Source organism: Lepidothrix coronata, unplaced genomic scaffold (assembly GCF_001604755.1).
Source record: "Lepidothrix coronata isolate B3197 unplaced genomic scaffold, Lepidothrix_coronata-1.0 Scaffold46, whole genome shotgun sequence".
Lineage (NCBI taxonomy): Eukaryota > Metazoa > Chordata > Aves > Passeriformes > Pipridae > Lepidothrix > Lepidothrix coronata.
The window spans coordinates 2313592-2341441 of record NW_016690226.1 but is presented as its reverse complement, the minus strand read 5'-3'; the positions used below and the strand labels follow the sequence as shown (position 1 = coordinate 2341441).

The 27850-nt window shown below is 45.6% G+C and overlaps 1 protein-coding gene across 1 annotated transcript; it reads right to left on the bottom strand.

The window, feature by feature from the left end:
• Positions 1–286: 286 nt before the first annotated feature.
• On the bottom strand, positions 287–27205 carry ATP1A1 (ATPase Na+/K+ transporting subunit alpha 1). Its single transcript, XM_017814727.1, has 23 exons — positions 26980–27205; positions 19164–19271; positions 17894–17953; positions 16697–16900; positions 16228–16341; positions 15552–15686; positions 15231–15348; positions 14447–14715; positions 13424–13622; positions 11898–12007; positions 10353–10487; positions 9623–9815; positions 8952–9127; positions 8292–8428; positions 6864–7014; positions 6175–6343; positions 5402–5556; positions 4926–5049; positions 3992–4137; positions 3734–3864; positions 3072–3173; positions 1919–2010; positions 287–1463 (listed from the first exon to the last, which is right to left on the bottom strand). Exons 1-23 carry the CDS (start codon positions 26989–26991, stop codon positions 1435–1437), a joined length of 3069 nt encoding a protein of 1022 aa, XP_017670216.1. The 5' UTR covers positions 26992–27205; the 3' UTR covers positions 287–1434.
• Between the last annotated feature and the right edge of the window lie 645 nt (positions 27206–27850).

Here is a 27850-nt window from a genome sequence, read left to right as displayed (position 1 = left end):
CCTTTCCCAACTAGGATCACCTCAAGTCCGGTTGTATCACGTAACTGTTAGCATGGGCAGACTCCAACACTTGGAAGACTTTATTTTTTAATTATCTCCGATTGGGGGTTCCACATTAGAGTATCCAAGACAAATTAAAACAGTCACCAGTTTCAGCCTCTCATTTTTTCCCTTCCTTGTGCTCTCTTTGCTATTTGAGCTTATATTGTTCAGTACATGAGGTACATGAATGAAGTGACCCGGCTTTCAAACACCTTAAAAAAACAAAAGTTAATGAGGAAGGAGGGATGACAAGATGGAGTTTTAATTGCAGAGCCTTTCAGTGCTGTGGTTTAGTGTTCCTTTGCAGAGGTAGACACATATCTTAAGAGCGACACAGACCAGTAGTTCAGGAATAGGACCAAGGGCTTGAACAAGCATCTCCAGATATCTTTAGCACAACAGCACTAGGAGCAATGAATAGTCAGGACTTCATGGTGACTGTCCACATGCAAAGGGCCAACTCTCTCAGCAAGTCCTCACAGAAGCAAGCCATACAGGCATTAACAGTAAATTAAAACATACAGAAAATGGCTAGATATTCAGAGGGAAGCAGCATGACTCACTTCAGCCCAGAGACAGCTTGGACCCCAGACAACAGCAATGCCTTCCTCAAAAGTGGAGGATGTAGAATCCATGATGAGCCTATGACCTCACTCCACAGGAGGCACAAGCCAGTATCAGGATGCAAGTGCCATGCTGTAACAAGTATGTGCATGCACAGAGGACACTAGGAAACACTATCCCTTCACTTGGGAAAGCAAGAAGGAAAATCAGTCTCAGAATTTTGAGAAAAGTCTGCTTGGATCCCAGTGCCAGTCAGTGGAAGCCAGGAAGCATTCCTGAGCTTTAGGCTTTGAAATGCAAGTCTTTGCAAGTAGTTTGTCACATTAAGCGCTGAGCTATAGAGTAAGATGCACTTTCACACATGCTGTTGTCTGCAGGTCAAGCAACTCAGCTTCCCTGCTACAAAAATTGGAAGCCAGGGACTAATCCTTGCACTCACATCCACACCCTAAGCCATGGGGGAAGCTGCCCTGAACCAGTTTTTGCCTTGAGAAAAACATCCACCTAAGACCATGTGGGGGCATCCTCTTATAATCCATCTTTATTTGTAAAAATCCACATATAAAATCTTCGGTTTCCTTTTACAAAAACATAAAGGCACATAAAACTACTCAAACTCTCATCCCCCTGGACTGATGGTCGGACACTCCCCCCCACCCCAACCTCCCCCTTGCTTTCTCCTCCAGTCCATGTTTCTTCATGTTTCCTTTAGTTTCAGCTCACTCCTGCCCAGGCACAGTTCTGCTCTTGCAAAGATGGAAGTATGCACACAGGGGAGATGGTGGAGAGGTGGCATGGGCTGTGCGTGGAATGTTTTACAGGCGCTTTTTAGTAGTAGGTCTCTCTTTCCACCCAGCCTAAAAGGAAAAGGAGGGAGAAAGCAGAGTTAGTCTTAAGGCAGACCAAGTATGATTATGATGTTCACGACAGTTGCTTTTAGGCTCTGAAAACTTGCGCTGTAGCACCTGAGCTAATAAGTAACCTTTCACAATGAAAAAATCCTGACAAACTGTTGATGTTCTATGGCTTTCAGTATAGAATCTCTTCCATCTTTCTAGAACTGCCCAGGCATTACTCAGTCTTTTCCACCTACTTCAGCACATTGGTACTTTCATATACTGGGAGAGAATGAAGGAACAGCAAGAAGTCCTTAATTTGAACTAACTGCACTATTAATGTTGAGGAAGGGAAAACACAGCAAAATACACCCCTGCACAGTACTTGGAGGTCCTCAAGCTTTGTCAAGGCTTCTAGAGAACTCAGTAGCATGAAGAGGTGGGGAAGGAAACACAGATGAGCAGCATATTCTTACCACCAGGGTTGTGTCTGATAATGAGCTTCCTGACTTCATCATACACGAATATGAGGAGGGAGTATGGGAAAGCACAGAACCACCAACTCGGCCTGTTTGGGAGAGAAGACAGTGAGGACACAAGCTGAAGAGATGCTCTTTGCTTGGCAGAGCTCTGACTTGATGGCACATACAAGTGCAGGAAGGCTGGCATGTCCCAGCTTGCCAGTGTGACACCTCCCACATGGCTGCAGTTCAGTCAAAAACCCTCCAAGCCAAGAGTTACCACCAGGTTTTCTTCTGCAATAGGTCAATCCACTTTTGTATAATAATTCCAACACAAAGGTGTGTCATACCACCTTTGCTCATCTCTGTGCCAACCCCTCCCCACCTATTAATCTGGCAGTATTTGCTCTAAGTACACATAACCTTTGTGCCCACAGCCTTGCCCACTGGAACTGCAATGTTTCCCTTATAATTTACACGTGCTAACATCCAGCTGCTCCAGGCACTGGGCAGAGGCCAGCCTTCTTGTTAGGAAATGCTCACACTTCAGCACCAAACTCCAGACAACATTTCTGAATGGAACACAAGATGTACCAGGACTTTTTTGCCATGAAAATTTCATGACGCTCCAAACTGTTCAAAGTTTAAACCCTGCCATGAAATGTTGCAATGCTGTTGAGCAAGCCTGAGATGTTGGCACCCTCCCAACTGTTAGGAAAAGACTACTACTTGGGCTGTTTCTGAGAAAGGCAAGAAAAGGCACAAGATGTCATCAGCAGTTCTTTAGTACAGAAGAATTATCTGGCCTATGATTTAGAGCATTTCAACTGGCTTTCTTTGCAGATGCAGTCCCCCACCCATAAAAATACTCCATGAAAGTAAGTACAAGAGGCAGCTGTACTAGAGCACACTGGTACTGAAGTTGTATTGATAATTTTTTGTGGGGCACTGAACTGCAGGCTCCCCATAAACATTCCCTATACAGTGAAGAAAACCCTGGTATGCCACACTTCAGCCAAGGATCATTCACACCCTCCAGTCTGAACTCTTCTGGGTTAAGACCAGGTCTCATGCTCCACAAGCTCACCAACTACTTTTAACCATCTCCCAATCTAAGCACTATTGTTCTATGGTACAGTCCGTGCACAAAAAGCATAATGCAACCTACTTTAGAGGATACATCCTTAGAGCAACATCCATCCCAGGGCAGTAGGACAGGAAGGCAGCCAGAGCAGTCTCCTCAAAGAGACCAAATATCAAGATCTTGTTCCTAGAAGAAACAGGAACACAGTCAGGGACAAAGTACCTTCAGAGATGAGATCCTAAAAAACACCTAGTTGCCACATGGGAGTGAATGGAAAACAGGCATTCCAGTCTAGCCCAGAAGTTTGTCAGGTGGGAACTATCAGGCACAGTTGCCATGAGGGTCTTTTATGTCTCTAGATGGAGATACACCAGTTCATGACTAAGTCAATCAGCAATTGCTTTCATCACAAATTCAGAAGGAGGCTGGGGGGTTCATGCCACCAGATCTCTTGATGTATGAGATCCGGAAACCAAGGCTGTGTGCTGGAGTACGTCAGTGTCCTTTGAAGTGGGCTAGCTCCCACAGACATCGCCAACAGAAGCCAGCATTTCTCTTTGTCTCAGCCTATGACTGTAGCAAGTACTACAAGAAAAAGAGCACCCACACCTTTTTTATCCATTACTAAGGCACCAGACTGTTCAGGACTTATGATGCTCAGACACTGCTGGGATGAAGAACTAGAATGCTATGTGCTGGAGAACACAGAGTCCAATTCTACATCTTCCATGGACAGCCTGACTTACTTCATCCCCTGCTGGAAGACAGAGTTTCTTCGGGTCTTACAAATAATCAAGTCTGCCCACTGCACAACCACAATGCTGACAAAGAAGGCTGTATGGCAAGTGAACTCCACTATTTTCCTCTGTTCGTAGGTCTAGGAAGGAAAGCAGAGAGCATTCATTCAGACACACTGCCTTTGGTTCTCTGGTGCTCACACCCAGTCCAGCAGGCATTAGTATTCTGACTGCCAGCCTCTATCTACGCTGTGCCTCAAAACTTACCCACTGCTGTCCATAGCTGTCTTCCACATCATTAACCCATCGGTCATCCCACTGAATTCTGAGCCCTAACAAGCCAGAAGGCCACCATCCATTTTCTGCCATGATTACAAAGTAGGTGAAGAAACCTCCAAGGGCCTGGATCATACCTGAACAGATAAGAAAGAATGATAAAACTAATGAAGCTACTGAAGCTACTGCAGAGAGCAATCATAACAGAGAGCAGTTTGCAGGAAACCCCAACCACCTTAAAAATTAGTCCTCATGGGGCTCAGTGTCCCAAGCAGCAGCTATAGAAATAGTTCACACTAACATCAAACTCAGCTTCAGCCTTTTTGTTGAGCAGCTTCTGCTCCCAACTTTGTACAGAGTTACTTCTGTTCTGCCCTGTGCTGTGATGGCACTGTACTCAAGGACACAAGATAAAACTCCCTTTGTATTATCATTAGCCTTGCCCACCCCCAACCTTTGCAAAATACAGTCAAGAAGGTTCCCAAGGTCTGCTGCAATTAAGCATGAGCTCCCATCCTGTGAATTGGGCACGTCTCTGTAGCTGCCTTTAATCACGGCTCCTAATACTGTGTGTTTAGGGATACGCTGGAGAGAATCCTTTACTTCTAATTAAACTAACAATGGGATCTATGTTCTTGCTGAACAAGTCTGAACCAGAGGAGAGCTGGTTGTCAGCCAGTTCCTTTACAGCACTGTGCAATTAAACAAAATTACTGTGAAAGCGATTCAATGGACCAAGCTGCATAAGCCACCACTATAAGCCATAGGGGAAGAATCATGGCAAGTTCTTAACAGCCTGAGGTTCTGGTTTACACACCCCAAACCTCAATCCTACCAAAATAAGCAGAGCAGTCACTGACTCAGGATGGTGTACAACCCTGCTACCACTGAGTTCAAATTGGTGCCAGAGAAAACAGCAGCTTACCAATCTGCCCATAGGCCATGCTGATCAGCCGCTCATTCACCAGCTTGTCTGTTTTGGGATTTCTGGGCTGTCTCTTCATGATGTCACTCTCTGCTTGCTCATAGGCCAGGGAGATTGCAGGGACCTTTGGAGGTGGCAGGACTGCTGTTAGAACCGTTTCAATTTTCCACTGTATAGAGTCTTCCCTGCCCCGTTTTCAGTTTGAGAAACAGCACTGCCCAAAAGCCCTAGCTGTAGTATTCAGAAAGGACCTCCCCATCCCCAATTTGTCCTTATATAGAACTGAAGGATCCTCAGACTTGAGAGAGCTGTGAGATGGAGAGTGTAGATTAAGGGAATATCAAATGGTTGCTTATTTTAAATGCAAACATTAGAAAAAACTGTATTTAAGCATTTTCCTTCCATCTGTCCTTTCTCTAGGGTACCTAAGAACACTCTCATTTCTTCTTGAGACAAAAAAAAAAAAAGACATTCACCATATCAGTGCCCAAGTCAATGCAGAGGATGGTTACTGTTCCCAGTGGAAGGGGTATGTTTGCAATGATGAAGATCAGGAACGGCGTGATTTCAGGAATGTTACTGGTCAAGGTGTAAGCAATAGACTTCTTCAGGTTATCAAAGATCAGACGCCCTGGGGCAAGGAAGAGAGAACGAGGTAACTCTCACTTATCAGCACAAGGCAGCCAAGTAGCTCATAGACAGCTTCAGAGGTAACACTGGAAACCAAAATGCTAGTGCAGCAAATGAAGGAGTTCTCTTGCATGTAAGGGTGAGACTGTGCTCCGTGCACAGCATCACCTAAAGAGAGCAACATTTTTGGTCACAGCAATCAGAGCTCACTGCATACAGCAGCAGGATACTAAGCCCTGGTTCCTGGAGATCAAGAGCCCCTGGAGATACCCTCTGTTCTGCTCCTCTTTGAGAGCTATTGCTCCATCAGGGAAGAAAATGTGTCAGACTCAGCTGGCAAAGATGACTATAGGGTCACGTGTTAGGCAAAAGGACAAAGTAGCTTTTGTTACTCAGCGGCTTCCTACTGTTATCCATCCCAAAGGGTCATGCTGAACCCATGGAAGGAACAAGACTCTGAAGGGAGAAGAAAAGTGCTGCTCTCCTTGAAAACACTTGACACGGAGACAAGCTCAAATAGAAGAGAGTCCTCCAGATGCCACTATTTCAGAGGGAGTCAGTAAGTAACATTGCTGAAGCATATTATTTCATCACCATTGCACCCAAGTTATAAACTCACCTTCTTCAACCCCAGTGACAATGGAGGCAAAGTTGTCATCCAGCAGAATCATGTCAGCTGCCTGCTTGGAGACGTCTGAGCCAGCAATACCCATAGCGACACCAATGTCAGCCTTCTTCAGGGCTGGGGAATCATTCACACCATCACCTGTGACTGCTACAATGGCACCCTAGTCACAAAGAGAGGAACAGCAAGACTGAAATCATCATGTAAGAGGTTTTGAGCAGAAAAGCTTCCTCCTATCTTTCAGGAGATGAAGCACAAAAAACTATTTCACTTTGCTATAAAGAGACCTCAGTTCTTCCTTGTTCTCCGCTCACCCTTTTCCTGTTCTGATAAGGCAAATCATGCTGCTCTCTCCAAAGGAGATGCTGGACAACATGTAAACATGTTGAATCCTCCTCTCCCAAGCACATCCAGAGCATTTAAGAATTAAGTGTGCTAACACACTTCCTAGGATAAGAAAGCCTCAGTACAAACTGAAGATGTTTTCCTGCCAAACCCTTATATTTATGTACTGTAAACCAGCCTGACATCAGCACCTGAAGGCTGTTCACAGATTGAGATCTAGTCTGGCCCTTTACGTGAGGGCACTTAGTTTTAAGCCTTGCCTCTTCAGAAGCAGAACTGGCTAGTAGTTTATATATATCTGTCTGGGGATTTTTCCAATATTACATCCCTCTCTTTACCTGTCGCTGACAGCCTTCCACAATTATAAGCTTCTGCTGAGGAGATGTCCTGGCAAAGACAATTTCTGTATGATGAATCAGGATGTCATCCAGTTGCTCACTAGTCATGTCCTTCAAATCTGAGCCATGAACAACACAAGCTTTGGCATCCCTGCAAACAAGAGACAATAATATGTTTTACTTCACAACAAGTTTCTCATTAGCTGTATTTGCCTTATAAAACTATGGCTCTTCAGTGCTCTTGGGAAAGACCAACTCCTGATGTGACCAAATACTAATCCAGCCAGCCTCTCCACAAAAGTTTGATGCTCAAAATTTAAAAGGTAAATGGGGAACACAAAGAAAAGACAAACAGAGCCAAGTAACTGACAAAATGCCTCATGAGCAAACCAATTCTTTCTATAGCTTTCTAAAGTGCATCAAGGCAAAGACTAGTTGTTTCTACAGCTCTTGGCCTCTCTGTGGTTAGCTTCCAACACTGAAAGAGGTGCTGCAGTCTTCTGCAGGCAATCCTTTCTGTAACAGACTGATGATCTACATGTGGCCCTTCACAGAGAGTGCTCACACTATGCCAGTTCAGACTAATTTACATTCTTTGGCAACAAAAGCACACAATGTTATATTTAGACTGGTTTGGTACCCTGCATGCTACAACAAAATACCATCTCTCTAACCCAGCATACCATCCCTTATAGGTCTAGGAGACTATCCACACAGCCCTTGACATCATCCAGTTTAGACAGGGAAATTCCTTCCCCACCCTTAGAGCCAGCTGCTGAGCTGCTCAGTCACACAGCCCAGCAATTCCCAGCCTACACTGCTGGGTTGTGAAGTTACCCTCAAACAAAAAATTACAAAAAAAAAAAAAAAAAGAAAAAAGGAATTCAGTCACAGTACTTGTCTTCCCCAAGCAATTTCATTTCACAGGGTGTCTCTATTCACAGTTCATAAGCTACATGGCTACCCTCCAGCCCAAACACAGGCTGGGTCAAGCTAAGCAATGTAGACAGCCCAGCCATTCTGCAAACAGCCTGCTTATGCCAAAGCACATTTTCTGAGGATGCCTCAATTCTGCACTAGGCTATGAAGGCAAACATTAACCCTTAAGAGGAAGGAGTTCTATTTTTACATTTATTCTGCTTGTAGCTATGGACTAGTGTCAACTCCTCTACGTAGCCTAAGTGCTGCTCCCTTTGCCCACCTACAGTCTTACTCTTAACTACTTCCCACACACAGGAGATGCACATTTAAGACAGCCTAGTGCATTCTTCACATAATTCATGATCATTAAAGAGCCACAATATGCTGAGCTAAGTAAATGCCAAGCTTTTCATGTCCAGGGAAAGATGATGAGGGATTATCCAAGGCGAGGAGAGAGGCAAATGCTTAATTCTTTGAGCAGCTCTAGCTTTTCCCACCAGTCGTTACCTAGGGTTGACCTGGCTGACAGGAATGTTGAGTCGAGCAGCAATATCTTCTACCGTTTCATTGCCCTCAGAGATGATGCCGACACCCTTGGCAATGGCTTTGGCTGTGATCGGATGGTCTCCAGTAACCATGATAACCTGAAGTGCAAACAGACTGCTATGAAAGCCTTGCCTTTACTGCAGAGCAACACTGCCCCAAAGGCACGGTCTCTTAGACTGAAAAGGCCACGTGAGCACTGGCACAGAACAAGTCTGAGGTACAGGCAGTAACCTACCACCAGTATGCAATGGATTGAGTGGGATAGAAGACAAGGAAAATTGTTAATCCTGAGTTAACGGAGCCAGCTCCCTTTCCAGCTGTGCTTCATTCTTATCTTAGTATTGTGGGACATGCAGAACACACCCTGAGCCAAATCACTTGCTTTGGGACACCATGCTGTCTGCACCTGTCAGTGCCCTAGCAGTTTGGAGTTTAACTCGTTTTTCAGTCCATTAACATACAGTCATTTGTATTTAGGTTAGAAATTAAGCCTGGAGTAGTACTACTTAAATCCTGATTGATGCTTCATCCACCCACATTACAGCAATACAAAGAGTAAAGGGAAATCCTTTATATGCCTGGGAATAGAGTGAGGCAATTTGCAGTCCAGGAGTAAACTACCTTGATCCCAGCACTTCTGCATTTGCCAACAGCATCTGGCACAGCAGCACGAGGAGGGTCAATCATAGACATGAGTCCTACAAAGCAGAGTTTGTCTACAGGAAAGTTCAGGTCATCAGTATCGAACTGGAAGCCTTCAGGGAACTGATCATCAGGCAGAGCCAAGTGACAGAATCCTGTAACACACAAAACTCACATTTAGTCTGTTCCTACTTATCAGGAGGCAGAGAAAGTGAACACTTACTGCTTCTGCAAACAACTACACAAGAATAACAGGGCAGCATCAGAGGTTTAGCCAGCGCTATTGAGGCAGGAGTTACGCTTGTATTCTGATAACTAATAGCTGTTGCTAGGTGCCCAGACACAGTTTGGTTCACATGCAGTGGAGCAAATCTAATACCACATGTGGTCCATGGAGACCGAAGGTCCCAAATGCTTTGCTGCATTTTCATCTTGGTGACCCAGATGCTGGGCATGACAAGACCCTGCAGGCTCCCTTTTGCATTAAAGATTAAAGGTAGGACTGTTCCTATATGAATTGCTGAAGTGACCTTGACTCAGCATTATGATTACAGTGCAGGAACAGAGTAACCCTCTACTTAATCTGTGGGGACTGCTTAGGAACATGAGGGACAAACCTTTTTCAATGTATTAAGGCTGCTTTTCCTTACCTAACACTCTCTCCCCGAGGCCTCCCAATTCAAGGTAGGCATTCTGAAAAGCATCTTTCATTTCCTCATCCAGTGGTTGCTCTTTGCCATGAATGAGAATGGTGCTGCAGCGATCTAAGATCCTCTCTGGAGCTCCCTTCATCACCAGCAAGTAACGGGATTCTGACGGATTTGCATTTTTGTGGATAGACAGCTATGGGTGGAAGAAATGGAACATCTGCTATAGACATCTGCTGTGAAGGTCACAAGCACTCAGTGTTTTGTGACTACAGTAGCTCAGGACGCTTTGTGATATTCTGCTCTAGTTTTCATTTACCCACACCTTAAAGAGGTTCACAAACTAAGGAATCCATGTGTTCTGTAACACTAACATATAACCACAGTGGTCTTTTTTGAATCCACGTTGCACCTGTTAAGGTAATTTCCCAGCAGTTCTTTCCTATTCCAAGATTTAAGTTATTCCACTCTCCATGCACTGCTGGTATACAGGTCAGACGCACATCTGGTCTTTTGTTAGCAGCTGACACCTCAGTGTCAGTGCAGCTCCAGAAGCTCTTACGTAGTATAACAAAGCATGGTCTGTTAACTTAAATTTATAGTCTTGAGCAGAGTTCAAACAAGTAATAGCTAGACAAGATTTTGGTGCCAAAACAAGTTTTCAGGCACACTGTGTGCAAATTTACACAGGTGCTTCACACAGCAGCTCTCCTTCAAGAGGATACATGCTCACCTGGTACTTGTTGGTAGAATTAAATGGTATTTCCACCACTTTGGGATTCCTTTCTCTCATCTCCTTGACAGAACCACAGCACAATTCAATGCATTTCAGAAGTGCAGACTCAGAGGCATCTCCTGCCACTGCTCTCTAAGGAAAGAGACAACTATCAAAACATGCATCCCAGTGGACTCACCACAGAAGATCAGATATTGAAAGAAAAAAAAAAGTGTATTCATCTCAGCCCAGTTCCAGCTTCTACATGACATGATATAGCAGTAAAGAATAAATAATTCTATTATCTAGTACTGACAAACACTGCATTTCAGAACACCAGGCCTTCCAGCCTGAGAGAGCAGTGGTCTTCTGGTGCCAAAGACAAGAAGCCCTTTCAAAGGGCAGAGAAAGTAACAAACAGGTACAGTCAGCCTAAGTGAGGCTAGAGGGTAAACTTTCAGAAGGACTAATGTAAGTTGCTTGCTATGAAGAACAGCAAATACAAGATGAAGACTTATGACATGAACCCAGAAACACTTGTATGTGCTCTCCTGCTACAGTAAAAGATCAGCTTATTGAGCCTTTGGCAGGGATTTGATTTGTCCATACTTCCCTTCCCCATAAGGTTAGCACTAATAGAGATTGGAGATGGGGGTTCTCAGCCCTGGAGATCTGTGTGTGCTCAATGTCCTGTTGGAGTTTCCTCTGCTGCAACTAAAGTCAAGTATTTCTTGCCCTTCTGGTCTCTTTGTCTATTAGAATTTATTTTTTTTTCATTTCTATGCTGTTTTTTGGCATCTAAAGACTTCTCAAAACTCCTCCTCTCCCCAGGCCTTCCTCAGACAGGAAGAACTTGAGCTCTCTAACTTCAGGTCCTGTTTTGTAGACCTAAGATACAGTCAGAGGAGTGCTGGGAAAAAATAGCTTCTTCCATCATCTCTATTACCACAGCATCAGAACACCCTCGGGAAGAAGTTTACTAAGCAACATGACTAATATTTGACAGATTATAAGCACTGTACAATTAATTTCAGCCCTGGTTGGGTCACAGTTCAGAATCAGGAATGTGAACTGGTTTTATGCCAGTATTTGCACCAGTACTGAACCAGCAAAAGCTTAAAAAGACTTGCCAGTGAGAACAGACTGGCTAGAGACACTCTCCTACAACTGCTGCTCTCCCAGCTCTGATGTCTACTTATCTCAGCACCAGGTGCTTGTAGCTTTTAAGTGCACAAATGCCAGAGATAGCAATTCTTGGAACAACCAGATATTGGGAAATGCCTAGGAAAGCCTTCTGGTCTTTCCTAGCCCTGTCTGAAGTATCTGACCTCCCAAAGAGAGTGTAGATGCCCGTGGATGGCAGGGAGTCTGCTGTAGGAGAAATGTCTTCCCAGTCTCATCTCTGCTGCTCAGAGCATACCTTCTCTAAGAGTGCTAGACTGTAGAAAAGATGAAAAGTGGCAGATACCTCTACTTTGCAGGTTCCTGTGACCCACAGGATGTAGTCTCACTATGAGAGAGCAGTGGTGAGGAACAGGACAAAAATCTTTTTTAGAAACTCACCTTAAGAATTGGTACATTTTCCTGGTTGGCCTGAAATACAGCACGGTTACAGAGACCTGCAATTCTGGACAAAGCACTCCAAGTGGCCGAGCTCTTGTCAAAGGAAGCACCTGAAAGCAGAGGGAAAATGTCAAAAAGCCTTCCCCTTGAAAAAAACTCAAACAACCAAACACATAAGTGCAAAATCCCACACACTTAAAAGCAAGAAGCCTTTAGCTCAGAAACAGGAAACACTTAGAGCATGTTAGCACAGTACATCTCTTTCATTCCTTCTCCCTTCCCAGGTACTCGATGAATAGCTGATTATTTTAAGACCAGAGGGTGAAATAGCAACAGTGCAAGACAACACTTTGCTTTCAAGATTCCAGTAATGGCTGCATCCAGCAGTAGCAGAAGACTTGCTGATAAAGCTACAGAATTTTGGACAGGTTAACATTCATTCAGAGCGGGTTGAGTAAGGAATGCTGGGTTCTACCTCCAGCTTGTCTCACTTTATCCACCAACACAGGAACTGGATGAAATAGTTCCCAAAAGAACAAAGTTACAATAAAGATACTACTTCTCTCATGGCAGCTCTTAAGTTGGCTTCAAGGGAGATGAATTGAACCGACTGTTAACTGACAAGCTAATATACTTTCCACGAAGAGACATCTTCTAAGTTTATTCAATCATTGCCGGTCTGAGGGCTTCCAAAGAGCTATTTATAGCTTGTTGCTTGGCACTAGTGTTAAGCAAAGCACCTTTTTAAAGTGGTTCAGACAAGCACAGTGTTTTGGAGTGTCTGGGACAGGGTGCAACAGCACCACTGGTAAAACGTTTATGCTAACAATGTGTTGCAAGCACAACATTTCACAAGGTAGATGACAGCTAGGAAACTCCTGAGTTTGGTTGGATTGAAGAGTTCTGCAGAGGTAAGTAACTCTCCCAGTTGCATAGCATACTGAGATTTCAGATTTTTATCAATATCAAGGAGACACTTCCTGCTAAGGTCTTACATTCATGCTACTGCTCTGCAAACACCACCTGGATGTTTCAGGAAAACCCTTGTCCAAAGGCAGCCATCTAGTTCCACATGGAACTTTTCATCTATGTCCAGCCTCAAGTAATTATTATCAGGGCCAACACCTCTGCTGTCCACACTTTCAGCAGACTTCAGATGGAGCAATTTAATCAGATACATTTCGGCAAAGATAGTCAAGTACGTTGCAAGTATTTCTACGTACAGAACAAACATACGGGGCTGAACATTCAAGAGGCTCAAATTCCAATGGAGTAATTTTGAGCAAAAAGCAGGCTACATGGAATTAAAGGATCAAACAGAAATGTGGCACTGTGAAAAGCTTTCTATGTGTCATTTCAAGGGTTTTTATGCTCACTGTAGATCATATGTTAGAAGTCCTTGCACTGTGAACTTCACTCGGGCTGGAGAGTTATAAATGCAGGTTCTTAGAAATACCAGCACACAGGCAGTTCCAGAAAAAGCCATTTTTTAATGAAATGCCTCAAGTGCAAAGATATGGTCTTACCACTCTGGTTCTCTGTAGTATCGGCCTCATGAATCTGATTGTCAAACCACATGTGCGCAACTGTCATGCGATTCTGTGTCAGAGTGCCTGTTTTGTCAGAGCAGATGGTGGATGTGGAACCCAGGGTTTCCACAGCTTCGAGGTTCTTCACCAAGCAGTTCTTACGAGCCATACGCTTGGCTGTTAGTGTCAGACATACCTGGAGACAAGAAAGAAGATGACAGGTTAGATGTAGTTGTGCAGTAATAATACTGCTATCCAAGTTAGCGTGCACACGGAATTACAACCAGCTTACATGCCCTGCAGTGATTCCCTAACCTCTTGCTCACCCTGCCACTCCAAAATAAACAGCAACACTTAGGCCCAGGTGGTAGGTTTAAATAACATACTTTCCTCATCATAAAACCTTCAGAAAAGGACTCATAAGGCTTCAGTCTTCTGCTTCTCAGTGCATTAGGAAGGAAATGACAAGTCCCAGACTAACATTTCAGTTCAAGTTGCCACCTCCTAATCAGAGGAACTCTCAAAATAGGTGAAGGCAGGCCACATATGAGATGACCCAAAATAGCTCTTGTGATAGGGCTGCAACTTACTGGTGTAGGAAGTGAGCAGCTCCAGCTACCCCTTTCTTGCCAGAAGCTCTTATCTAGTTCCAGCTTCCAACTGTCCATTGCCTGGCTCAGTTGCTGCTCTGCTTCCTAAAGCTGCATGGAGTTGTAACAGGAGGGCCCTTTCTTGCCACAGAAAAAGGCAAGACAAGTCCGGAACTTTTGGTCTTGCTCACTTCAGCTGTACATTGCCAAGCCTCTGTGCAGGTCTGACTTAGGGAAGAATCTTTATTGAGTAAATTGCTGCAGAACTTGACACTTATTTCAGCAACTAGTCCGAGTATGCTGAACTCAAAGCTGAGCCCTACACACTCACAGTGTTTACCTCTGTGAGTGCACACTGAGCATGAAGCACTCCACTTCTTTAAGAACCATATATGTAACAAATACAATCTTTTTTTCCAACTTCACTCACCGTAACCGTTGCAAGCAGCCCTTCAGGAACATTGGCAACAATGATCCCAATGAGGAAGATGACAGCCTCCAGCCATGTGTACTCAAGGATGAGTGAAAGGATGAAGAAGGAAACACCCAGGAACACAGCCACACCAGTGATGAGGTGGATAAAGTGCTCGATCTCCATGGCAATTGGAGTTTTCCCCCCTTCCAGTCCAGAAGCCAGACTGGCAATACGGCCCATCACAGTGCGATCCCCAGTGCTAATGACAATGCCACGGGCAGTGCCTAGAAAAGAAGACAGGTTTTAGAAAACAAAACCAGTCACAGCTGGTGAGGGTGGTGAAGAGATGCTCTGGGTGGGCTTCAGCGCAAAGACTGCTTACCACCATTCTCAGAGCTGCAACAAAAGTTCTGCCAGATATGACTTATGTTCCTGCTTTCTGCAGCAGCTTAGTATTTCTTATAGCTCTGCCTAACCATTTTGGTTTACATTATGTTATCTGCACTTTAACACAGCTGTAATAAGGCAGGCAGGCTCAAAGACACACTACATAGCTGCTCCTCTAGGAGAAGCAAGAAACTAAAAAAAAAAAAACAGTAGTGCTGTGGAGTCTTTGATGATTCTACAGTAGTGCAGTTGGAACAGGCAAAGACTTTGCTAGGAACTTCAAGCCTGTTTTTGCATGGTAGAAGTAGGCTACCAACTGATACACTGAACTCATGGTGTATTCGCATTGTTTACCTATACAGTTCAACCTCTACCACTGCTAATACATCAGGGAAGTAGGAGAGTCACATACCTTCCACACAGTTGGTGGAAAAGAAGGCAATGTTCCTGGTCTCCAGTGGGTTCTCATGGGAGAAGTCAGGAGACCTGGTCTGAGGCTCTGATTCACCAGTAAGTGAGGAGTTATCCACCTACATGAAAGAGAGTACTTTGTCATATACAAGCAGGCAGATGCCTTCAGCAATGACAGTAGATGAAACACTAGGCACGTCCCCCACCCTTCTCTTTCACTCCCCCACCCATTCATTGCACAGAAGACATTCTATGACATTTCAAAGCCAGACTAATTCATTCTCCTTCAGAATGAAGTTTCCAGACACTGTCATTGCTGTACCTTGCAACCATGTGCAGATATGATCCGAAGGTCAGCTGGAATTCTGTCTCCTCCTTTCACCTCCACTAGATCTCCAACTACAACTCCTTCAGCATTTATGCTCATCTTCTCACCATTTCTGATTACAAGTGCTTGCTGAAAGACAGCGAAGAAACAATCTAGGTCAAAAGCAAGTCAAAAGAAAGGGTTCAGAAGATCTGAGTACCTTAAAATAGTTGTGATATGGTTCCACAAGGTTTCTACTTGGACTAAAATGTTTTTATCTGATATGTATGTTATTTAAGAAAAATAGCTATTTTTTGTTTTTTTTTGATATTAAAGCTCCTTGCTCCCCAGGTGACAGTTTGATAGTTAGGTATGTTATAGACTGTCCATGAAGGAATCCAAGTTATAATGCTTATCACACCAGTTACTGAGCTCCCCAGACTATTAAGAAAGTGTCCTATGATCGTTAATAAGCTGGTGGAACTCACAGGGCTTCAGAAACTACTTTGGCCTATTAGCATAATTACTTGGAGCATAAAGGGGAAGGAGTCTTATAGACCCACAGAAATTAAGAGCTAGTAACCCACAGTAACAGCCTGGACTTTTGCAACTGAAGCCAATATTTAAAACTGTTAATAACCTTGAGAAAGCTATGGTTTGGCAGACCTGAGGAAAATGAGTTCTTCCATACCTGAGGCACCAAGTTCTTGAAGGACTCCATGATCTTGGAACTTTTTGCTTCTTGGTAATAAGAGAAACAGCCAGTAATGATAACCACAGCTGCCAACACGACACCCAGGTACAGCTACAAAGAGCAGAGAAAATGAGTCAGAGGACGATCTGCCTGAAAGGTTTCCAGCTTGTCCAGATAAATTGCTTGGCATTTAAGTGCCCCATTACAAGCATGAAGGTACTTGCAGTCTCTGTACATTTTGTACACAAAGGCCATCCACAAGCTAGTGTTGTTAACACAACACAAAGGAAGTTGGCTGTTCATTTCATTATGTGGAAGCACTCCAAGACATGTTAAGCTCTCACACTGAATTTCCCGTGCTTATGGGAAAAGCTTCTGGACGGAATGCTTAGAGGAAGTTAATCTGCTTTGAGCTAAACAGGCTGCTCGGCCTGCCTTTGAGGTAAAAACCGACATTTTTACTTACATTATCTTTGTTGGCCTCCTCCTCCATCAAACTTTGTATGCCGTAAGCCAGAAAACATAGAATAGCACCAATCCACAACAGGAGTGAGAATCCTCCAAAGAGCTGCCGACAGAACTTTACCCATTCAGGAGTGGTGGGTGGAGGGGTGAGGGCATTTGGGCCGTCACGAGCCAAAATCTCAGCTGCACGTGCAGAAGTCAAACCCTACAAGAGAGGTTTCTTTTTTTAGGCATTGTGGCAAGACTGACCACAGAAGGTAGCTCTGAATTTGTTCAAGGTGTACCACAGCAACAAGGAGCTGCTAACAGACGTCCACAGCTGCCAGGGTTCCACAACACAAGAGCTGGGTGTGAAAGCTGAATGCCAAAAGAGGAGCTACAGGATGCTGAATGCTACTCGAGGAGCCTGCAGGCCATGGGGCTACAAAACTGAAGAAGGACAGGACAAGAAAGCTACAGCAGCAGACTTTGAGCTCTGAGGAACAGCACAGCACAATCCATCCTATCAAATTACGGAACAAGCGTGAAAGCTGGGGGCCATAACCGTGATGACACTTTGGAACAACCTTCCAGGAAGTTCAGCTTTCAGAAGCCAAGGTCTTTGACACAAAAATGCAAATCTCTGTGCTGTTGTAAAGAGCAAACTTGATGCTATGTGCACTCATGCAAAAAATGCATTAAGCAAAGCAAACAACAGCAAAGGTGTAACATCACTGCAGTGCTTCTGCACCGGGCTTGGAGGTAGCCTTGGACATTTGCATACCTCTAACTACAGGAAGGCAAAATTATAACTGCTATTAGCCATCATTAAGTCTCTGGGCATGTGCTAGCTCACTAGGCTATATTTGCAACAGAACAAGCATTTGTCTTCATTACATGCCCCTCAGGAAAAAAAAAATAAATCCAAGAATCAATTTGACCTTGAACAATTCAGAGGCAGATAACAGTGACTTTGTTAGAAGCAAAGTCACAACAGTATTGCAGTCAGGTTGTACAGTGGGAGTATGAAGAGAAGTATTTGTGAATTCAACAGTTCTGGGAAGCCTGGGAAACAACTGGAGGAGGGGAGATTAAAGAGAAAAAAACCCAAAAAAACACACAACCAGACCACCCAGACCTCCTTTTGTGAAATGCTCTGAGCCAAGAATGTTTCTTTTCAGAGGAGGGCAAGGGGGGCAGGAAAACAACGTCTACCTACCCGACTCAAGTCTGTTCCATATTTACGATGAAGTTCATCAAGGCTCAGCTTGTGGTCATCCTGAAAGACAAGAAATAGTTGGGAGAGAAATGATCGGTACCTGTAGGCTCATCAGCAAGAGCTCAGTAATTCCACCCCACACCCCAGGTTTCCTATCTGTAACAGCTTGGTGAGATAGCAAGACTCCAGCTCCTCTTCCCTGTGAAGAGAATCTCAAGCGCATTCTGGAATTCAGCACAGTCTCACCTTTAGTGTTCTTGTGACTATTTGCATACAACGTGACAGCTTTTTTAAAAATGTCTTAGTATATCTCGGTGCAGTCTTTACACCCCCAGCAGATTCTGTGAAGCCTCAACAGGTGGGGGTTTTTTTGGGGGGGTGAGAGAGGAGGGGAAAGAAAAGGAGTTGGGAAGGAAGGTAGGAATGTACAGAAGATTAAGCCTGCAATTTCACACATTTTTAAGTAGTGCTGCCAGATTAAGCACTACTTTGGGAGAAGTGTGTTGTCCCCCAGAGAGGTTTCTTTTCACAGAAAGGCTATTTTTCAGTTGGATCGACTCGGTGCAGAGCAGTGCCTCACTTAGAAGGTTTTACTGGAGGAGCAGATGCTTTAAGTTCATATCACTACTGAATGCAAAATCTCATCTTGGAGCAATCTTTAGTAACCCCTCTGTGAAAGCACAGTCTCAAATCCACAGAACAGAAACAAAACCCACATCGCCTTCAAGGAGAGCAGATCTAAGCCAGATGCTCACAGACAGATGTATAGCATCATCCAGCATTCAGAGATAAGGATGGGAGACACCTCCCACAGCTTCAAACATGATTAGAAGGAATAATACTGAGGTCACTCTGAGCAGAGGCCAGCAGTAAATGGAGCTGTACAGCCTCAACTCCTCAGCTGGAATGAAAACAGCAGTGCCACTCACATGACAGCACAATAAAGCTTGTAATGCTGCTATCCAGATAGCGCTTGCCTGGTGAGGAAATACAACTATACTGTGCTACAGGCAATACAGGCAAGCAGAAACGCAGGTTCTGTGTGAAGTGCCTTTTGAGAAGTCATGTTTCCAGGGTCTACTCTGTGGTCATCCTGATGCTCAAACACTTGCAGCATGTTGGGCTTGGGGACAGAGGGAAAGGGAGGAAAAGGGCGATCAGTGCCTTTAGTTACAGCACACCAACTCTTTTCTTTTAGTCTCATAAGGCACAGGGCTTTGGGCAAAGCAAATGTTCTTTAGGCTGCTCTTTCTGTGCCCTACACTCTTACCATTGTAACTTCCTTTTTAAGCTCATCCATGTCCCTCTCCTTCTTCCCCTTCTTCTTCTTTCCGCCATGCTCTGATGTAGCAGTGGGCTCATACTTGTCTCTTCCAGCCTGCAAGAGAAGACACAGCATCATTAGAAACATCTCACTGTCAAATTCTACAGCAGTAGACATGAAGTATGCACACAAGACTGCCAGACAGACAAAATTATAATAGTTTATAAAAGTTGTCTACCTAAACTTTAGTAAAGCTTTTGAGCTGTTTCCTACAATATTCTCTTGGGGAAACAGGTTGCTTGTAGCTTGGATAGGTACACTCTTTTCTGGGTACAAAACCAGCTGGATGGTTGGACCCAGAGAGCAGTGGTGAAGAGAGTTACATCCAGCTGTTGGCCGGTCATACGTGGTGTTCCCCAAGGCTCAGTATTGGTGCTGGTCCTGTTAAATATTTTGATCTATGATCTGGACAAGGGGATTGAGTGTACCCTTAGCCAGTATTCAGGCACACCAAGTTGGGCAGGAGTGTTGAATCTGCTGGAGAGTAGAAAGCTCTGCAGAGGGATCTGGACAGGTTGGATCAATGGGCCAAGGCCAACAGTACGAGGTTCAATAAGGCCAAGTGCTGGGTCCTGCACTTGGGTCACAACAACCCCATGCAGCACTACAGGCTTGGGGCAAAGTAGCTGGAAAGCTGCCCAGCGGAAAAGAACCTGGGGGTGCTGGTCAACAGTGGCTGAACACGAGCCAGCAGTGTGCCCAGGTGGCCAAGAAGGCCAGTGGCATCCTGGCCTGTATCAGAAAAAGCATGGCCAGTAGGACCGGGGAAGTGATTGTCCCTCTGTACTGGGCACTGGTGAGGCCACGCCTCCAATCCTGTGTTCAGTTTTGGGCCCTTCACTACAAGACAGACACTGAGGTGCTGCAGACTGTCCAGAGAAGGGCAATGAAGCTGGTGAAGGTTCCAGAGTACAAGTCCTATGAGGAGCAGCTGAGGGAGCTGGGGGTGTCTGGAGAAAGGGAGACTCAGGGTGGATCTTATTGCTCTCTACAACTACCTGAAAGGAGGCTGTAGCCAGCTGAGGGTTGGTCTCTTCTTCCAAGTAAGAAGTGGCAGGCCAAGAGGAAATGGCCTCAAGTTGTGCCAGGGGAGGTTTAGACTGAACATTGGGAAAAATTTCTTCACAGAAAGGGCCGTCAAACCTTGGAACACTATGCCCAGGGAAGTGGTTGAGTCATCACCCCTGGCAGTATTTAAAAGATGCGTAGGTGTGGCACTCGGAGACATGGTTTAGCGATAGATTTGGCAGTGATGGGTTAATACTTGGACTCAATTATTCTAATGGTCTTTTCCAGCCTAAATGATTCTATGAATGTTATGCCACTTCAATAAATTAAAAAAATGAGCTAGTGAGCAGACAATTCTGCTCAACATCATCCCCAATACACAGATTATAGCCAGACATTGTGCAAGTCTAGCTAGGAGGAAAGCAAGCTATTCAGGCTGTCTTGACGCTCAAGCCCCAGCTCAAGCTGAAAAAGTGATGAAGAGCAGAAGAAACCAATTCCTGAGTGCATACGTATTTTTTCTCCAAGGCATTAACTTCTCCTCCCCCCTCTGAGTCCTCCACATCCCCTGGCAAGGAGGAGCAGCCTATCAACTGAAGATAAGTACGAGGTGGTATCTCTGGCTGGTCGAATCTGGGGGCTAAGTTCCAACACTTTCATTCTCAGTTTGGCACACTAGTTGGCTGGTTATGCAACAAATCTGCTTTCAATTTATGGCAGTATGACCAGCAAGAATGGTATACAAAGCAGCAGTACACTTTCGCAGATTCTATCTGTGCTCAGTCCCGCTCACACTTCACAGAGCAAATTATTTGCTCACAACCCCTTTATTCAGTAGGATTTTCATTCACTTTTTTTATGGTTAATTCTACATGAAATTATGTAAAGATTTAGATCTTGTCATAATGGAGTAAACAAGCATCTAAGGACAAACAAATCATGACTTAGTGCACATAAACATCACTTAAAAAGACAACTCTCTCTTCCCTTCTGTGTAAAGCCTATTACTTCCCTACACCCTGCCAAGTTTTAGGTGATGAGATTTTCACCCAATAAGATCCCTGAGAAGAACTTTGAGATGAAACAGAAGTTAGTGGCACCAGAGTCAAACCTTTAACAAGATTAAGAAAAGGTTTCAAAGGCATTGCCTTGCTCCATCTTTGAATGAGCATCTCAAACCAGGAACTGGATTCCTGAGAGCGATCTGGACACAGATCTATATAACAGGAACTATTGTTAGGATCCAAGAACTGTCCTGTTCAGCAGCAAGCACAAGAAATTTTTATTATCAACTCCGAGAGAAGTAGAAACCGAAACCAAAAGTGAAACTACACAAAAAAAGAAAAAAAATCTTTACTTATCTAAAAGAACCTGTCAGTCACATCTAGACATGGGTTTTTAAGAAAGCTGTGTGCAACACTCTGCAGCCAGTCACACGTTTGTCATGCACAGTTCTCTCACCCTATTCAGTAAAGGCAGGCTTTGCATGTCCCATATCCTTGCATGCAACTACAGAACTGTGCAATGTAAACAGATTTTAATAAGTGGAGCAGAGCCGAGCTATTTGCCTCCACTGGTATAGGAAAAGGACAGTGCTACAGACTGTCAGCATTCCTGGCATTTTTTTCCCTGCACCTAAACTCCCATTTCCCTTCTTTAAAAAGCATACTTAAACAAGCACAGTCCTCACATTCCAGCATCACAAGAATTTGCCACAGGGCAATTCACAAAAAGCCACCATGAAGCATCACTCTCCTTCAGTCTTTGAAAGAAACGACTTTTGACTTCTTCTAGAGCTATAGCAGACAAGTCCAAACACAGCCCTGCACAAAACACATGCTTCCTGATTACTGCTTGAGATGAGAAATGATTTTTAATAAAGGTGAAGGAGCCAGTGCCTTCTTGCTTGACTAGGAGTCTATCACCTTCAGCTTCACCCTTCTCCTCAGAAAAGCTTGGCAAGCTCTTGCAGGTGAATATAAAAACCTCCCGGTTCTTTGAAACTTCTGTGAGGAGTCACTCAGCTTATCTGGGACAATGGTAAACAACCAAAAATATAAGAATGTTTAAGCTTTTTCAGTTGCAGCTGAAACAATCTACAAGTGGGCAAACATGAAAAGGCTCACTGCCCTTGTTCAAGCATGATTTGCTTTAAAAAAAAAAAAGAACAAAAAACCCCAGCAATCAGCTGCAGTCAGAACAAAGAGCTGACAGAATTACTTGTTTCTTTAAGCACCCAAGTATTTGGGTCTTAATGGAGTCCATCTTACCGAGGAGCTCAGCATTCCTCAGCTTAAAAAAAAAAAAAAAAAAAAAAGAGAGAGAAAAGCATAGTATCTTCCCTTCTGTTTCTTTAGTACCACATCTCAACCTTACAGAAAAGTAAGGAGAATCAGTTTCAGCTCTTGATACAGGATCATTTCATGCAGAGTCTGAACTTCCTGCTCCATCGTTCAAATCTGAACTTGACACACAGATCAGAGTCAAAGTCCTGCCCCTGTTCTGTGCCTCCAGGGCCATCGCCTCTCTTCCAGCAAGATGAGCCCAATCTGTTCAACAAAGGTTTGTGCTGGCTGGGTTGCCAGGGAAAGAGAGTTTCATCCCACCTCAGCGCTGTAGGATTTCCCTGCTTTCCCCTCCTTGGCCTACGGTACTCCAGAATCACATCTTACCGTGATTTAATCACTGAGCCTGAACACAAAGGAAGGTCTGTCTCATCAGAAATGTCACCCCTGTTACTTGACTTAACCCATGTGACTCATCAAAACTGCCAGAGAAATAAAACAGCGCAGCTTCTTTTTTTTTCCATGCAAGATTTATTTTTTTTTCCACTGGCTTAAGCACAACATTTGTACACACCAGCGTAAGAAGTTTTATACAGCCTCCAGAAAATCCTATTGTCTTTCAGATACAGCTTATGCTTTTCCGCTCTGGACTAATTGAGCCATTCATACCTGATGTTCTCGACACAAGCCATGATTGACCAGGAAACGGGAAGGGTACAAATCAGCAGACAAGCTCAGAAGTACCCTATTCTATGATCACTTAATCCAACAAGAAATGTCAAGTAAGAGCCAAAATAAATTATGCCGTCCCTGGAGGGCTGGTCTGTTCTACTACTTATGTCATTATAATCAATTGTGCAGAGAAAACAGAAAAGTTACTCTCCTGCTGCCTCATGAGACAGTTTTCAGCAAATATATTAACCAGATGTGTCATAAAATGGACTATGCCTATTGACTGAAAACTCCACTCCATGATCCTATGTAATCTTAGCAAGGGATGCGAATGGCTTCTTTGGATCCTTCTTACTCCCTCCCAAGAGCTGTGTTCAATCTCCTATCCTGAATCAAAAATTTAATCAACTGCATCAATTGAACAGTCTCTCAACATCAAGGACAGTACAAGGCAGTTTTTACTCCATAGCTAGTAATTGCTTATTGTGCAAGATTGCTGCTTCCCAAATCACAGATGGACAAGCTCTTCTCCCACGAGAAAGGATCTAAACCCTATGAGGGTTTTCATCACCAAGATAAAAACAGGACCACCCACACATCTTAAGCGTTCTCTGGGTATTATGACAAACATCTCTACTTGTCAGGGAGCTGAATCAAGTGCAGAGCGGGCTTTCCAAATGCCACTGCTGCACAGCTCAGCAGCCCATCCTGTTTTTTTCATGCTGTCCCAGCTATGGAAAGTCACCTCCCTCACTTCTTTGCCTGTAATATTAGCGCATCTTTACTGTAAATCCAGACATCTCTAGTAGTTGACAAACACATGAAGATGAGTGGACTGGACCGAGTTTACCCAATATGACATGGTGACGGGTTTCCCCTTGGAAAGGCCTGGGTGAAGCATGACCTGCAGCTTTCAGCAGGTCAGGATTGTTGTGGGTTGTACATACCACTTGCCAGAGACCCCTCACCCTGTTACACTGCTTTTGCAAAAATGTGCGTTGACTAGGCCCAGGGTTTTCTTTGGCAAAAGGACTATCCTCTAACCACTGTAATAAAAAGTCAAGGTAATAAAATAGCCATAGTAATAAAGGAATGAAAAAATGAGGGGAGAATAATATATTAATTTTTTTTAATTGCACCAAGATAAGGATTGCTTTGATTTGCATAACTGCCACTCAGTTGGTCCATTATGCAATAAGCCTTCCTAGTTTCTGACAGGGAAAAAACCCTTTACTGGGATTCAGGGAAATCAGAGCAAGCCAAGAGGTGTTTCTCCTCCGCATAGGCTGCTTGATCACAACATTCAGTATCAAAAAGCCTTCACTACTGTTTCCAAAAGCCTTCACATACGCTTTCCTTTAGTTAAAAGGTACGATCTGAATTAAGGACTTCTCTTTGTGGGCTATAAGGTAGGACAGATCTCCAGAAGCAACCCAAAGCATGGACCAACGACTGTGAGCTATGTCTGTGCAGTGAGGGAGATGGAGTGAAACATGCTGCTGTCTACAGACATGTAGTTTCCAGGCAGCTCTGAACAGAAATTAAATCCTCAGTGCTTTTCTCCACTACACACACCCCCTTGGATAATCTGCTTTTTGGGCTGAACACCATACCCAGGCAGCTGACGGCCCTCCTCTTGTCCCGTTACCATTTAAAGTAAAACAGACGCTCTGCTCAGTTTCTCCTCACAGCCACAGAGAGAAGAAAATTGTCCTGTCACACTTATGCTCTTATTTTCTCTTCCATCCCATGCTCCCATGGGAAAGAAGTTTCCTTTTAGGTCACCCTAACTCAGGGCAGGCACATACTGTTCAGTGTTGTATCCACACACCACCTTTTTCATAGCCTTGCTCTCTCACATCCCCATTTTTCAGGGGGTCCCTAATTATCCGCATGCATTCTCACTGCTAAATGAACAAATCTTGTGACTTGCTACCAGAAAGCACGAGGCAGCCATGTTATCCCTGCTGAATTATCTCTTGTGTTGGTACTTCAGTTCTGGGCTAATTGCTTTATTATCAATGCAACCTACGAAATCTGAAATGGAAGCAAGACAGCTAACAACTCTCTACATAAGAAAGCGTTGGTACCTCCTATTAGTCCTGCCAAGGCAGACTAAGTCCCTGAAGCCTTTTGCACTACAGTCCTAAACACACACACACACATAAACTACTCTAAGGCTTCTTTGACGCTTTAAAGAAGATTCATAATACTGCCAACACCCCCAACACCTTCAGTGTTTCATCTCCTGGGTGAACTCTTATTGTGCACAATGCCTGTTGTCTACTGGACTGAAACACATCAGGCTGGGCTGCTAAGCATCAAAAGGATACCACTAAAAAAAATCCCAACAAAAACACGCGCACACACAGGCTGAAAACCCACACCACACTCTCCTCAATCCCCTTTTCCGAGTAACAGCCGTGTTCTTTCTTGCAGCTCCCCTCCTATTCATGCGGTTATGTCAACATTGCCACTGTTGTACTGCACAGATGAGGACAATACAAAGTCAAGTCAGTGTTTGAACAGCGCTTAGGAAGCACAGAACACCTGTAGGCAGGGAACACACTAACACCGCTTTGTCTCGTGACCCCACACAGTCACCTTCTCCTCGAGAAGCAGAGAAATTAGGGAATTTTACAGGAATGTGTCTAAACCTCAGTAAAGCCTGAGATTAGCTCAGTTGGTTAGAGCATGGTGCTCAGAACAGCAAGGTTGTGGGTTCGATCCCTGTATGGGCCATTCACTTAAGAGCTGGACTTGATCCTTGTAGGTCCCTTCCAACTCAGAATGTTCTGTAAACATAAGTCCACACACCTCCAACTATACAAGATACACAGGGAAGTATTCAAAGAGGAAAAAATAAACATCCAAACAATACAACCTAGAAACTTGCCTCTAGTTTTTAAACATAAAATGAAATAGGAGCAAGTCAAGAGGTGTTTCTTCTTCACACACGTGTGTGCTTGATCACAACATCCAGCTTTAAAAAGTGTTCACTACTGTTCGTTTCCAACAGCCTTCCACTACCGTCCACTTTTAACAGCCACTACTGTTCGTTTCCAACAGCTTTCCACTACTGTCCGTTTCCAACAGCCTCCACATATGCTTTATTTAGTTAAAACATACAATCTAAATTAAGGACTTCTCCTCGTGGGCTTTAAGGTAGATAAAGGGCTGATACAGGGCAGAAACTGCCGCACAGCCTTCTGCGAGGATTTATCACTCCAATGAACAGGATAACGTCAGGGGCGCCCACCTTCCTCCTGCTACCATCTCCCATCACATCCTTACTGCTACCAACAGGCAAATTAGCCTAATAATCCTGACGGTTCCCCTTCCCCCGCCTTCCCCCCCACCGGGGCCCTCGTGTCTCAAGAAGTCTAAAGTACCCTTAGGAGCCAAGGCAGCAGCCACGCTTCCTCCCCAGCTCCACAAGGCCACCAGATAACACCAGCCCGGGGGCTGCGGGCGGGCAAGCGGGAGGCCCCTCGCCGTGGGGGACACGGCCTTAAGGGGGAGCCAGGGGGTTTGAGCCACCCTCCTCTTGCCCTGGGCTCCGCCCCGCCCTCGACCCGGTTCTTCCTCCCTCGGGCGGCGGCGGGACCGTGGCGGCCGCCAGGGCACGTTGCTCGGGACAGGCGGCACCGGCGCCGCCCTCGAACGGCCGCTGCCGCCCTCGCACCCGACGTGGCCGCCTCAGCCCGGGACAGACAAAGCGCAGCCCCGTCGAAGGGAAAGGGGCACCGGCCACTGGATTTCCCACCTCCCGCCCCGTCCCGGCCCCCGCCGCTCACCCCCTTGCCCATGGTGCCGGGCGACTGCGTGCGGGTCAAGCGGCGGGGGGCGAGGAGCGGGGCTCAGCGGCGCCACGTGTCCCGGCCGGCGGCAGGTGCGGAACAATAGCAGCGCCCCGGCCGCCGCTCGCCTTCCTCTTCCTCCTCCTTCGCGGCTCCTCTCCTTCGCCTCGCCCCGCTCTACCCCCGCCGGGGTAGCTCCTCTCAGTCGTCGCAACCGCCCGAAGCTCCGAGCGCCGCCGGCTTCCCGCCGCATAAAGAAGCCTCGCTCCAACAGCCCCGCCCAAGCCCGCCGAGCCGCGCCCGCCCATCCCGGCGGGGGAGGCGCGGAGGGGACGGGACCGGGGCAGCGGGGGGAGGAGGAGGGAGGGGCTGTGGGCGGGAGTAATGCCCCGGGTGCATCTTGGGGTTCACCTTGGGGTTCACCCCGGCTGCCCCGGCCGTTCAGCGCCGGAGCGAGGGCTCCTTCCGCGGCGGCCAGGGAGAGCTCCTCCCGGGCCCCGGCGCCGCCATGCCGGGGCGCGCTGGGCGCCCTGCCCGCCTCCCGCCCCGCTGCCCCTGCGGGGCCTCGGCCCTGTGTCCCCCGTGGCCGCCCCAAGGCCCGGCCTGTCGGTTTCCCGCGGGTCTTGCCGTCGCTGCCGCCTCTCACGGACAGGCACAAGTCCCCCTGGGGTCCCCTTCCACCCAAACGCTTCCCGCTGGTGAGCTGTGGGGGGCATGGCGCCTGCCAAGCTGCAAACCTGCCGGAGCCACAGCCCGCTCCGTTCGCTGCGAAATGTGCGTGTATTTGCCAGAAACTGATCTTGGTGATTGAGCAGTAACAGGGCAGCTTTCTGTGCCCTCCGCTGCTCAGGGAGCTTAGCCACGGAAC